This window comes from Pezoporus flaviventris, unplaced genomic scaffold (genome assembly GCF_033815535.1).
Source record: "Pezoporus flaviventris isolate CSIRO_AGI_PZ_B2104156 unplaced genomic scaffold, CSIRO_AGI_Pfla_v1 ptg000036l, whole genome shotgun sequence".
NCBI lineage: Eukaryota > Metazoa > Chordata > Aves > Psittaciformes > Psittacidae > Pezoporus > Pezoporus flaviventris.
In genome coordinates, this window is record NW_026892584.1 from 3,569,908 (window position 1) to 3,584,969 (window position 15,062).

General features: G+C 37.2%; 1 protein-coding gene across 1 annotated transcript in view; it reads left to right on the forward strand.

The window, feature by feature from the left end:
• The window catches only part of PPFIBP2 (PPFIA binding protein 2), an 87,371-nt gene that overhangs the window by 50,105 nt on the left and 22,204 nt on the right, over positions 1–15,062 (forward strand). The window contains exons 5-8 of the mRNA XM_061462882.1: positions 3,078–3,209; positions 10,749–10,841; positions 13,310–13,418; positions 14,953–14,985. Of these exons, the coding sequence (XP_061318866.1) occupies positions 3,078–3,209; positions 10,749–10,841; positions 13,310–13,418; positions 14,953–14,985 (367 nt within the window). The remainder of the gene's footprint in view (positions 1–3,077; positions 3,210–10,748; positions 10,842–13,309; positions 13,419–14,952; positions 14,986–15,062) is intronic.

Here is a 15,062-nt window from a genome sequence, read left to right on the forward strand (position 1 = left end):
AAAGTAGACAGTGTAGGTTTTAAAAATACAGTGGTGTTTTGAAATAGTTTGCTGTTGATTGATCTGTCTGGCACATGCATATTGTAGCTTCTGCATGACTTGTCTTTGTAATTATTCTACTTGAAAATAGGTTTTTCCCTTTAAATTTAAAAGTTTAGTTTTGAAAAGAGAATTTTGAGTAATGAAATTATACTTATAGCACATATTAAAATTAAAACCAGGTATCCTGTTTTATAAAGTTCCCTAGGATATGTTCTATTTCTGTTCTATATTTCAGCTCATTAAGATCCTCCTAAAGCTGCTTCAGGCCAAATTACCATTTTGCCTGTTATAGTATCATTTTTGCTTTAAAACCAATAACATAAATTTGTATTTTCTTTTCTTACAATTGCATATTTATTCTGGCTGAATTCAAATTGCATCATACCACTGAAATACACCATAATTTCTCTGCAACAAAATGGGTCACATTCATAATGAGCTGTTCACTGTGAGCATCTGCTTGAAGATGAAAATAATTGCTTCCAGATGTTACCATTTCAAGAGGGGACATTTACTTTAAACGGCACTTTCTTTCAAAGCAGAAGTTTGACTCTCTAGATGCAAGAGAAATTGTCAGCTGTTTTAAATCAGTGTAGCTCCACTGAAAAGAAGCTAGGGATAGTTAGCTATTTTGTCTATTTTAAGGCAAGAGTTTTATGCCGGTTCACACTGGCTGAGGAGTCTGGTTCTCTATCTTCAGAGCAAACTGCAAAATTTCGTTTGAGTTGACTGAAAAAAAACCCCAAATATCAGGTGCCTTAATGCTCACTACTCAGGTAGCACTCTAGTGTTCACATGGAGCTACTAAACTCAGCATGAGAGGAGTGAGGCATTAGTCCTTATTGCATAACTAAGTGTCAGTTGGGGGTCTATAGAAAAAATAAGGAGTAATGCCAGGTGGTGCGCTGGAAGGGTAGATCTTTCATTGAACTCTAGAGGGATGCCATGTCTCCTTGCCTTATTCAGAAATCTTCCTGTTGTATCATGGAATGCCATGTCAGTGTCAAAAAACCCCAACTTCTAAATGATATTTCAGTTCAACAGTGAGTAGAGTCTGACCGGGGCCAAGGTCACGTCACCCTGACAACCTTTTTGGTGCTCAGTGGCCTTATTTCATATTAAGGTTCTCATTTATAGGTATGTCTTTATTTTCAGAAGTCTGATAAGTTCACAGCTGTACAGAGCCTGTTCCAGTCTGGATTGGAATGTGCTGCTATGGATCTTAGGCAAATTAGCATCTTTCTGGAAGATAGAGGAGTTACTTGTAATTAGAATTGTAATTTGTACTCACCTTTGTAGAAAGCAGCTACTAGAGAAATTTCATTAGGTAACTGCCTCTGAGAGTTTCTCAGTAGAAAAAGGCAGTGCGCTGTCTTTTCCTCATCAGTGCTTGATTTATTTCATTTAGAGGAAGAAAACCCAACCAAATCATGAGACTACATTTCTGTTTGTTTTCCCACCCATACACAAATATCATTGTCAATGTCAGCAGGAATGGCCATGGCACTGGGAATCGTGGGTGGCTTAGATAATTGGTGTTGCAATGCAGATGCAAGTTCAGTACTATTTTTAATTTGAGCAGTATTCCCCACCAGACTAAAATAATTGACTTGTAGAGTAGATTTAGGTTCCAAATACACTTTAACTGTGTAATTTTTTTAATAACCTTTCTGGGTTCTGTGGCTCCAGGAAATGGTCTACAACATACTGTGCAGTTTATGGGAGAGGAAGACATAAGAAAAGTGTGATGGACAGGGCAGTTTCGATCGCTCGGTAACATCAGCATAGATCCAGAATAGCTATGGCAACTTAGGTTAAGTCACTTCTATGTAATTCAAAGCAGAATCTGCTGTGATTCCTCTGTGTGTTTCACATGATGAAAACACTAATGTGAGTTATGAGTTAGCAAAAATTTTTTAACCATTTAGAAACCAGTGTTCTTTTGTAAAAATTATTTAGGCACTGTAAGTATTGATTTTCCAGTAAGGCTTAAAGTCCTGAATGGTTTGGAGGTTTTTTTTCCACTGTTTGAAAATGGAGACCAATAGAAGCATTAACATAAAACTCTGTTATATTTTGGAAGATGTTTTGAAAGATGCAGGGGAGGTCATTACTGAATGTTTTCCAAACACAGTGGTATCACTGGGTCCAAAGTACACATCTCTTTGCAACCTCAAAAACAAACTCAGGGTACACAAGCAAAACTCATGGCCAATTATTTCTACACTGTTACTCAGTCTAGATATTGCCTTTTAGATTCCAGTTTGGGGATACACTTTTTATTCACTGCTGTTCCCTCCACAGTGTACAGTCTTCAGAAGTTACCAAGTACCACATGATATAAACTTCCAAGTACTGCTAGTATTACTGCTGAATTGCTGCATGTCTTTGGCACTCTGTTTTGGTTAGGGTGCTTATTCTGTAATATCCTTTATCAAACAACACATCGTAAGAAGTTCTAAAATGTTTAATTGTAATACTAAAACATAGCTTTTTCTGATGAGTATTTTAGGAAGTAGCCAATTCTTTTGTAATGTGTTGTGTGGCATTATGTAGGTTTGTGTTTGCCTAGCCTTAGTATTGTTTTCTGATTTCATGGCTTGCGTGGGGATTAACTCTGCCATGTGTTTTCCTGAAATATGGCAGAGACCACAGCGGCCTAGCCATTAACATGGGAGAATGTTTGCATGAAAACCTGAGAAACACGCAGTTCAAACAGGTCAAAAAATAGATGCTGTGAAGAGAGGTAGGGAAATGTACTTTAGTATGAATTTGCCAATAATCCTTTTTTTTGTTTGTTTTGTTTTAGTTACTTTTTCTGCCAGCAGCAGATGCTTACATCAGAACTATCTTGCTGCTTTTTTTTTCCATTGTAAAGCAATAGCAATTGTGACTCTAAGAGAATCATTTTGCTTTTGTATTGAAAGCGTTAAACAATGGGGTAGAGGCTTTAGTATGGATCTGCCAATAAATCATGTAGCATTCTGTCAGTGTTCAATTAAATAACCAGAGAAAATGTTCTGCTTTGATTTCAGGAGCTGCTAAGTCGAACGTCGCTAGAGACTCAAAAATTAGACTTAATGGCTGAAGTTTCAGACCTGAAGATTAAACTGGTTGGTATGGAAAAGGAGCAGAGTGAATATGAAGAGAAACAGAACAAAGCTGAGGTGAGTTTCTTTCCTTAGGTTGTTGTCCTTTTTTATCATGTCTCTGGTATGCTGTCATGCACCTGAGCATTCGAGCTGAAATTGGCATGCAGTAGGATTTTCCGTCCATGCCATTGATCCTGTGAATTCAGTGAAGAATATGATTATGCATTTTTGGGATTTGGTTTCTTTTCTCCTCTCTCATTATACTTCCAGAGGTTGCTGTTTGGCTTTAATCAAGGCACAAAGTCCCTTCCAGAAGCATACATTACAGTTGCCATTCACTTAACCCTTTCCTTTTCACATAAGCTTGGCTGGCATGGCCATGTGCAGCCTATGAGAGCTCTTCTATTTCCTCGTTTATGTGGCAGAGAAGACCTGTCAGCCCAGTAGTATCAGTGGTGCCACAAACACTTAGATGATCACCCTTGGTGATTTCAATGCATTCGTGGCACTTGGGAGGGAAGGACAAGGGGCAGGGCATATTCCTCAAATGAGCCTTTCCCCTTGTGGTTACATAATAAATAGTGAAAAAAAAAAAAATTACATGCATTGGAGGCAATTCTAATCCTTGTTCCCTTTCATATGCGGAGAGTTCTGGTCATCAAAGAAGCTTTGCTTTTTACCATATTGATTAAGAAAGAATATAAAACAGAGAAACATGAATGTGGAATCGTGGAAATGAGCAGCAGAGGGGAGCTGGGAAGGAAAGCGATTATGAAGAAAGTAATTCATATGAATTGCCATGCGTTGCTCTACTCAATGGTCCTGTAAGGGAACCAACTGACAGAAGGAGGAGCCAACTGACAAGGGAAGATTGCTAGGTCCAAGAGTCATACATTGCTGACTGAAAAAACTTCCATGTTGACACAGGAGAATTTGAAATCCAGGCAGTGTTAGAAAACTGTTTGATCTCCATAATGCCACTAGTGGAATATTTGAGAAGCATGCATAAGTAATTTACCTGCGGTGACATAATATGTTTGGAGTGTGTTTGGTTTTTGACTTATTTATCCTCAGAAGTTTTCTTTAGAGATCAAAAGATAGCTTAAAGAGAGCAATCCCTGGCAGAGGTTGCAAGCCAGGGAGGCACCAGCTGCTGTTTTTACCATCTATGGCCACCTTGTGCTCTTTCACCCATAATTGTCTCTTACTACCTGAAAATCTAAACAGGTCTGTGCAGCACGTAATTGCTACAGATTGCAGCCTACTCTCAGTAGCCACCTTTCTGAGAAGCCTTCAGCTCTTCCTGGTGTCCAACATGTAATGGAATGAGGGTGCCTAAATTATTGCAGGACATGCAGAGTCAGCCCGACTTCTGGAAGGCAACAGCGGTTTTGAGTGCATTTGCATTGATAGAACTTTTAAGTAGGTCTGGGCCTGTGGTAAGGATGAGGCTATGAGCTGTGAAATTCTTTTGATACTGCAAAAAGGTGTGTGACCCCCTTGGATGGAAAAGCTCAGCGTTATTGGGCCTGGAAGCCTTTGCTGTATTGCTGAGTAATAGGAAATGTACCTGCTGAGATGGAAAAGGCTTCTAATCTGAGGGAAAAGTTGAGAATCATTGTGTTAAGTATGCCCTGAATTATTAACTATGCCAAGATGTGATTAGATTTCTGGCCTGTTCAAAGTTGCAAACCTGTGTATACAATGCAGGGAAAATGAGTAAGTAAAGCTGTGGGAAATAAACATCATTTCTAGTTTAATTGTTGAGCCATTAAAAAAATTACTTCAGACTGTCCTAAATAAGCATTAATCTAATTTGAAAAGATGAACAGGGATTGCTTTCAGTCAGATTGGATGCTTACTTGAATTCTAATGCTTTAACCCTGTTACAGCTTCTTTTGTTGTAAATTTCACTAATTTTTCAATACAAACACTATTTCAAACATAAGAATGAAATTTATTGATATGTTTCCTTTATAATGTTAGACTACAACTGCTGCTTAAATTTGGTAATAGTTTGAGTGTCTTCCTGAACTTCCTGTCTTCTCTGCCCAACTACATCTTTCTAAGTGAGTAAGCCACTTTTAGGTACTCAGTCTATGTTTAGTTTGCTCTCATTTACACATACGCAGTTGTGTTGCGATAACCTACTTGCTTCAGAATGAGACAGTTCTCCAAACTGACAGTGACCAAATGAAATGAATCTCTGAATGTTGTAGGTACTTCAGCATTCTTCTACAGGTACAGTACCTCAAATGAAATTGCAATTAGTGTTTTTAAATAAGTGGAATACAGCTACGGGTGACAGTGCTGAATCTGTTTTTATAGACTGCAGCCAGCCAATTCGTGCTTTCAAGACTGAGTTTAGGATTGACAGAGGTGAGCAGAACAGGGATTTGATAGATATGCTACTATCAGAAGGTAATAGTCCTGAGTTTTCACCCTAGTGCACGTATTATAGAGGTATCCAGTAGTGAAACCCTTTCAGACAACTTGTTAATTATACTCCATGGCTGACCGTGCCATTTCTAAGTATAATAATGGCTTTTAAAAAGTTTAAAATTAAATGTGACATTGCAGAACAATTCAGCTCAAACATGTTTGCTCTGTACTCTAATTTTATGTCAGCTTATTTCACAGCAGCTCTTTCCAGTCACATGGAATTTAGCTATAGAATTATTTGTCTGGTTGAGTTGGGGGAAACAAAGCAAATTAAGATATCCTTCTCAATATGAGCAAGTTTTAATGTGTCAGGTTCATTTCACTTTATCTTACGCAGCTGTTGTTTAAATTTGGTTTTAGTTAGCAGCAAGGAGTTTATTAAGCGCCTCTAACCTCTTCTCAAAGGTATTAATTTCACACTGAATGCCACTTGTCTCTGGCTCTTTGAAAGCACATGCTAAATTTAAAGTGCCATCTATTTATATATCTAACACAGGGTCTAGGAGAATAGCTGCTTGTAAATGGACTGTCTCACTGTTGACTTTGTCATTTTAGTTCCTTTATTGTGAAATAATGTTTTATTTTTGCCACAGCAATTCTGTGGAGGTTTTTGAAACCCCACCTAAGGGAGTTTTTGCAGCTTTTCTCTTACTTGAGAAGCCTTAAAAAATTTGGAAATGTGTTTTCTTAACGCAGCAAGGTATGAATGATCAGCATTATCAAGTGATTAATGCAGCCCAGATGCCTGCCTTACCTGAACACAGAAGACAAGAGACCTCCTATCACTACCAGGAGACTGCAGAAGTGATTGTCCATTTCATTTTGCTTAACAGCCTTTCTTTTTTGGCATAGGATAAATTTTGTTGGTTTTGCTTTTTCCTCCTAAGGATCTGATGCTTGCTGTAAGCTGTTGAATATCTAGTGCATAGTTACTTGCGGTTTCAAAGAAACTTGAGTCAGTGAGCCACTGACTCCCACTGGGGAGTCTGGTGTGTTGTCTCACCTGAATCAAATTCAAGATATAGTATGTTAATATATTTTCATGCTGTAAAGGAATCTCAAAAAGAGAAACCTTTTCTACCTTGAAGCTAGAAAAAGTTGTAAGGGCACATATTGCAGCTGAAGTTAATCTGTTTCTCCTCCATAGATTTCTTATCCTCCACTGGGTAAGGATTTCTGTCATTTCTGTACTGTCAAGTTTGCCCTGAGGGAAGTCTGTATGGATGCAGAGTGTTTCCAATTCCTGTTTTTAATGTGAGGTGATAGGGAAAAGAATGATAAGGTTGCATCCAAAGTGTTTCTGATCTCTCCCAAGTTGGCACAACTGGAGCAGATGTCAGTTTGTGCTCAAATGTCTGTGCATCTTGTTAGAGCAGTCCTTCTTTAGAACCTTGTGTGGGTTAACAGTGTTCTGTCAAAGACAAACGAAAGCCTTGGTGCTTGAAAGAAAGCAAGGAAGATGGATGTGTGTCCTAATGATTCCAGTCATCGCCAGTTGGTACTGCTCAGTGAGGTATCAGATTGTGGAGATGATGGTAAAAAAGAAACAAGATTAGAGCATGCAAGGTGGAGGGGTTGTGGATAGCATCTAGATTGTACATACAGCCAGTACTACAGGTGTTCTACTTTGCAGTACTCCTAATAAGAGGATGAGTTAGGTGAGGTTCTCCCCACCAGTGTCCTATTGTATTGCTGCAAAGTGGCCAGTGTAGCCGGTATTCTTTCTAATGCTTTTTGGTTGTTTATGGAACTAATCCTCATTTACATACATTAAGAGTTGATTGGATGAAAGAGTATAAGCATCAGACATTGTGATCCTGACTAAGAATAATATGTAAGTTAGTTAAATATATGCAACTGTTTTCCTGAATTTCATTTTAAGCACAGTGCCCTAAAAAAAATAATTGATGTGAAACCCTTGTATCTGGCGCATACACTGTTGAAAGGAAATCTTTGTGAATGTTTGAAGTTGGCTGTGGATGTTGATGCAATTTGAGATTGGTTGTGTTATACACTTGGTTGGAATAGCATCCTGTCCTTGCAGTAGCTGTTCTTTAGCTGTATGATTATTGGTTCACCAGAGGGTTGAGATGGCAAGAGGGCTTCTGTGTGTTGTAAGGAAGAAAATTCTAAGAAACATGCCATGTCTTCTGTTGCCCTGTCCACTAAAATCTTCCCCCCCTTTTGGAGATGGATTAATCTCCTCAGATTTATTCCAGTTGAGAAGATTGAGAAATCACAAAACACATATTGTTAATGTATGTGAAAATTAAGAGAAAAGCACTCCAAACTTGTAATACCTGAGAAATTACCCAGCACTATTTACTACAGAGTTACGGAACTTAAGTGAAACGTTACATACATTTTAAAACTTGTCTTCGGTTTGCTTTCTGTAGCTGGATTTTTTGTTTGTATCACTGAAACACACAAATCCAAGAATCTGGCCAGCAAATTGGTGCACTTTAATTACTTTTTCTTATGTAGTATCCTTTGATTTCTCCTGCGCATGTTGCTTAACTCTTTCTCCATGTCAAAATACTGCCTAGCTAGCAAGCTAGTAATAGGGTTATTTTTCTGACCCATGCTAGACCTGGAAACAGAATTGCTTTACTAGTAATTTCTGTGTATAAATTGTGAGGAGTAGGTTATGGCCCTATCTGAGTACTTAGCAATTTCTTCCTAGTGAATGGTTTGGCTATATAAATGAATGGAATCAATTCCCATTTCAGCAAAAGTGTGCCTCTGTTGCAGTTCTTCCTGATATCAGACTTCATGTGACTGTAAAAGCTTCCAAAACTGAGGGGCCAAATTTGTTCTTTATATTAGAATCAGAATCATGAATTAGTGCAGAATATAGACTCTGTTTTATGTAACCTGTAGCTCTGTGCAATATTCCAGATTTAAATCCATTCACATGTACCATAACAAAAGGAAAATATGTAATCTCTTGGGTTTTTTTTTCAGTTTGATTTGATGTGCTTCATGTGTTTCTTCGTGCTGCAATTGTAGAAGTCTTCTTTGCATCATTTTATTTCTCACTTTTTTTTAAATCTTTTTTTGTCTCTTTTTTTTTCTTTCTTCCCATGTTTTCAGTCAGTAGTGAACCTAATAAGTGAGCTACAGGAGCAGATGTGTAGACTGCAGCTGGAAATTAATAGTAGAATCCAAGAAAGAAATTCTCAAGATAGGAAACCAGACTTGACACCTAATGGTCCTCAGTCTAGTCCAAGATCAGTGGTAGAGACTCTCAGCCAGAAGAATTGTTCTCAGTGCAATGTACGAGAAGTGCACCTTAGCCTGTGTATTGCCTCTTCTCTACTCTTGCAGAAACTAAATTCTGCTAACCAGGATTGTGTTGTGAATTACTGGCATTAACTTTTGTGGCTTTCATTACCGAAGAGTGAGGTGGTCTTAAAAATTACAACAAAAAAGAAACTCTCCAACCTAGACACCCCAACCCCATTTAATAAACTGGGTCACCATTGATGTCTGTCTACTAAGGCACAGGTATCTGTAAGACCTAAGCACTTTCAGTTTTTTTATGAATCTAACTGTACTTGTAAGTCTGTAGTGCTGGTGTGGTGTGTAGGTTGGAGGATTTTAATTTATTATTTGAGGGGCTGGGTTTTTTCCATAGTTGAGATTTATCTGTTTGATATGCAGCATGCTAGCATGGTTTGGTAGTTTGGTAGTTTTCCTCACAGTCACCCTAGCTGTGCATGGTGGTGTATCCTAACTAGTTCTCTAAACGCAGATTATTAATTCTTCACTGTCTTAAAAGCTTTACACAGGTATGAAATACAGTTTTAGGTAAGAGTATCTGAAATGTGGCCTTTGATAATGCTAAATGAATGGAAGGAGCCATAATAAAAACACCTTTAAAATAGCAAATCCAGCACATTTTTCTTTATTATTTGACATTAGCAGTTACCAGGAAAACATTTTTGAATTTACATTACAGATCCTAGTTGTATTTGACCAAAACTGTCACATGTCAAAACAAAAGCTACTTTGCCTAAACCACTTAACAATGCCTGAAAATTTCCATTTCAATATTTGCTTTTAAATTGATTTGCTTTAGTTGCAACCTCTCTTTGGTCACAGTTTGGATCCCCAGAACTCATTTTATAAGCAATCTGCTTATATTGTGAGGGAGTTTTTCAGTAACTTTTCTCATAGGTTTATTTTACAAAAGTAATTCATTTGGACATGATGCCTATTTTGAAAATAGTGCTATTTTTCTGGGCTTGCTTCTGTCCAGAATTGATTAGTGAACTATTAGACTATACTACAAGCCGCATTTGGAGAAATCATGAGAGTCAAATCTGGGAGTCATTCAAAATAATTTAACCCAAGATATTAGTATGGCTGTTCAATATATATGCTATACAGCATTCCGAAATTGGGCTAAGCTTCCAAATTTTTCTTTTCCTGAGTTCATTTGAAGACATTTGGTCTTGTCAGAGTGATATTTAAGAGACAACTTCATCTCTCAGGAGTAGAGGAACAGAGGAGAAGGCTAGGAACCCTGGTTGGGTGCAGCCCTTGGCTACCTCAACTCAGTTTGCGAAGTGGCAAACATTAACAGTTGAAGTAGCATATTTCTGGTCGTATTTGACTGTATGTGTATGGTATTAAATGCCTGTAACTTGCTAGATACTATTTTGTCTAAGTGTTATATTTTTTGGTAAGCAGTTTAAACACCTGCTTGGGGCAAGGATTGTCAACTTGGCAGTCCGGTAGTCTTTTAGTACTGCATGTTTCTGCTTACTTTATGAGGTGGCTTAAAAACAAAATGAGACTTAAAAACACAAAACAAACCAAATAAAACTAACTCTGCAACAAAACCGTGATAATTGATGTTACATGAGACTGCAGTTGCAGATTTTTTGGCTCATTTTCACCAAGATACGCATGACTTCGTCAAGATCAGCTATCTTCCTTAATACAGATAGGAAATTTGTTCATAATTTCAAGTGGAGGGTTTGAGAAAGTATTCCTTATCTTTCAATTCAAAATAGATTTTTGTCTTCTAAGACTAGGTCACGGTTTTTGATGTGGTGGTTCAGTGTTCACTACTGTGTGGTTCATGCATGATCTTTAGTTCAGGACTATGAAAAATTACTAACTACCAGAGAAATCTTATTTACACCTGCTGTTCCTTCTTTGCAGGGTTTGCTTCAGGAACTTAGACACCTCAAAATAAAAGTGGAAGAACTGGAAAATGAAAGAAATCAATATGAGTGGAAATTAAAAGCAACTAAAGTAAGCAGAATACTTGGCATTTACTAATGACAGACATTTCAGCTGGAAAGGGAAATATTTACTCTTCTTACAATTGCCTTATGTCAGGGCCTACTATGAGTCAAGTTTTCTTAAGCCATCTTTGGAATGAGTATTTAGGTTTGAAGTTTTTGTAGTTTCTTTTTGTGCTTTTTGCTTCCTCCCATCAGTTTCCAGTATTCTACCTTTTTGTAGCTGTTATTAAAAAAAAAATGAATAAAGAAGTCCTTTTGACTTACAAAAGACCTGTTGTAAGGAAATTTTTTGAATCTTTAAAATCTTTGAAAATTTTCCATCTTTTATTCGTGTATTGGTGACAAGCTTTTGTGGAATCTGCTTTCCAGTTTGAAGAGATATGCAAAGTTGGTTGGGTGTTCACTTAGTGTGGAATTTATTTTAATAGACATTAAGCCCAAAATACACTATTAGATCATCTGCTTTGACTTCCTCTGTAACAAAGTGCATAGCTGCCTTACCCTTCTGTTGACCTTGAATCCTGGAAAGCTGTTGGGTCCTAATCTGGAGGAGCTTGACATCTGAAACATTTCATTATTTTCCCCAATCGTTATTTTTTCTAGTTCAACATTCTCATTGTTAAACCGCTGAACTTTATTTCTAGTTTGAATATTTAGCCCTTTTCCATTCTTTTAGATTAAAATTCTTTTAGATTAAGAAGAGCCTCATTGTTTTTCCCTGTACGCTTTCGTGCTGTAGTCGCATCTCCTTTGATTTGTGTAGTACTTTAATCCCTGTTCATATGAATTACTGACTCTGAGTTGTGGATAGATCTTGGAAAAACATTCTGAATTATTAAACTGAGTTTTCTTTTTAATACTTGATAGCTTGATCCTGAAATGACAGACAGCTATTGTTTGCATTAGCATGTCTTTCTTCTGAGAATTCTCGGATGAATATTGAAATGTTTTATGAAATGTTGCTGTCATGTTTTTTTCCTATTAAGATCATAGCTCTTGTATCCATGAAAATTTTTTCTCTGAAGTGGGGGATATGAACAGTCTTTGGGAAAATATTTTCTCAAGTATTGTGGCCTGTGGCCAGTTGCCAAGACAGATAAAGATTATGGAAAGCGTAGGAGTGAAGTAAGAAAGAAGAGTAGGAGAAGATGCAGGTCTAGAAGGGAGGAAAAGTACAGGGAAAGAGAGAGGAAGCAGAAAAATAATTTGAGAGATGACTGGAATGAGACATTAAAGAAAAGACAGCATTTAAAGGAGCTATGAGATCAAATAGACCAGGGGAGCGAAATCCAAATTTGGTATTAAAATGTCTTCAGCTTTTGTCTTCCTGTTGCTCCAGTTTCTCAGATGAGGAATTGGAATATTTCCATGACTGGATATAAAAAGCATATTAGTCTCTGGGAAGTGTAGGAGCCCTTCAGAGATGCAACAAGGCAGATTCTTCTATTTCATATGGAATTGCAGGCAGACCTGTTTGCTTCCTGGTGAAAATAAGTTTTTGTATTAGAGTAAATTAGTCCATGTTTTTCCCCATTGTTTGGTGATCTGCTTTCCTTTAGTATTTTGAGTAACTGATCATGGAAGTGATTTATTTGTTTGTCTGTTTCCTTTTTTTCTTTGATTTTTTTCTTTTTTTTTTTCTTTTCTGCAAGGAGCTTTTTATGCTTTTGCTGTGGAAATGCAGAAGGTGGATATAGATAGGCTTTAGGACTGCTGAAGAAAATCTTAATGAAACTACTAACTTAGTAAAGTATGCTGTTGACAGTGTTTCTCACAGGAAAAAAGAGTTGAGAGCCAGTATATTTCAAGCTGGACAGTCACAGAATTCTTCTCCCTCTGTATTGTTGAGGTCTTTAATGTGTGATATTCTATCCCACTCTAGTGGCAGCACAATTTGCAGTAAGTGTAAATGAACTGTTGGTATTTTGTGGTATATGTGGTGTTGTTTTCCAAGCCATACTTTGCTTCTAGACTATTTGCTGTAGTATCTGATGTGAGGAAGAACAATTTTGTTACCCTGCTGAGAATTGGGCTTAGCATTTGTAGATTCGCAGTTATATTAATAAACAGTACAAGGATAAAAAACCCAGGATCTTTCAAAAAACGCTTTGTTATCTTTTACTGGTCTTCATGCAAAACTCAGGAGTTGCCCCATAATAGTCGTTAATATATGACCAGCATTGTAGCACTGAGAGCTTTCCAGAGTTTCTTTACCCGCATGACTCCTTGAAAATGTTACCTTTCTGTAAGTCTGTTCTTTGAGAGCTAATTGCATTGGAAAAAGTGAGCTGCTGTAGAAGGAATAGGATAGTTACACCATGAAATATGTACAGTTGTTATAGTGTTTATGAAGTGTCCTGAATCGGGAATGGGACATCAAAGTGAAGCGTTATGCTTAGAACTCTTCTAGTTCATGGCAAAGAATCATAGAGCATTGGTGACAGTGTTATTCTGAATTTGTTTACTCTGTTTCAGGCTGAGATAGCCCAGCTTCAGGAGCAATTAGCTCTCAAAGATGCAGAAATAGAACGCTTACAAAGTCAGCTATCCAGGACCTCATCACATAATGAAGTGGCAGAAAGAGGTAAGAGAAGGAGAAATAAAATTTAAAATCCAAAACCTACTTTAATTTCACTTTGGTGGCCGCTTGGCTCAGTATTTCAAAGGAATACAAAGAGAGACCAGAATATTTATTTTGGGAGGAAAAATAGTGCAAATATATTTTGTCTTCTGATAGAGGCCTTTAATGTGTGAAATTCTATCCCAGTCTAGAGGCAGTGATAAATTGCAATATGTATCCCAACAGCACTGAAACTTTTTCTAGTGGAATTTTATTTGGATTTTGAGAGATTTATTGTAGTTTAGTGAGAATTTATTTTTGTGCATACCTTCAAAATTTCTTTGAAAAATCTTTACAGTTCCCATATTTAAGGAAAAAAATATTGTCACAGTAGTAGCTAAGCATAATGTTTAAATGTCCAAACATCCTAAAACATAGTCACTGATACATGTCTTTTCTTTCTTCAAGTCTATACATTATTTAGGCTCCCTCTCCCATTAAAGGTTGGACCAGATAGTATTTCAAGGTCCCTTTCAGGGGCTGTTCTATAACTTTATGATACTGCAGGGTTCTCATTTAAAACTGCACTGTTGATACGAGTCAATGGCAAATCAGCTTGTTTAGCCTTTGGTCTCAGCAGGTCATCTGAAATGGAATTTCAGTTCCTTGAAATACTGACTGCCCTGAGCTTCTGTCAATGGCTGGGCTGTGAGCAACATGATATTAGTGACCTTTTTCTTCTATATCCTGCCACCTAGCCATGCAGAAATACTTGTGTGTAGTTTAATGCAGTGCATCAGTTTAGCTGCACTAACTTCTCTTGTGGGTGTAAACTAATGCTTCCAAAGAGTGACCTTGTTGAGATGTGACTTTTCTGGTGCTGGGCTATCTTTCTGCCAGGGCTTACCAAGAATGTCCTTAAAGGGATTAATGCAGATTTGTCTTTTCTAGAAGACTGGATTTTGACTGTTGCTTATTCCAAAGAAGTGACTTAACATATACTTGGTGCTGATTTCACTCAGCTGCAGCACTTGTGCATGTAGAGAACTGCATGTCTAACTAGAAAGTTACTTTGCATAACAGCAGTGTTTTGTATAGGAACTCTTCTATTGATAGCATTCTGTATTTTCTATGAGATTGCCAAATGATTTATGGAATTTCAAAGGAAAGAGAGTGGTATGGGAATAAATCAAGAGCTCAGCAACTTTAAACTTCTAATAGTGTCTGTTCCTGTTCAGATTGAAGATGAGTAAAACTGTCCTTGGTTCCAGTGTGGGGAAAAAAAATCAAACCCTGTACAGATTCTTTAGGCTGCATTTAAGAAAACCACTTAGACTCTATTTGAATGGAAAGAATATGCAGCAGAATAATTCTTCTGGAAAAAAAAAAAACAAAACTGAATTATCAGATTTTAAAGTGGTCTTATCAAATAAAGTTGAAAAATAATGTCAATGTACTTGTAGTGTGCTACAATGCAAATTCTAACTAAATTGCAAAGTTTATCTAATATGTGCTTTTTCTGCATACTTTATTTGACCCTCACCATTTACCATCGTAGAGGAAGTTTATAGGAGAAGGCTAAAAGAAAAACGTAAGCCTTGCAATTCACTCTTGGCTTTATCTCACTGTTCCTTTTACACAAATCATAACTCAGATGCATTCTGCAGC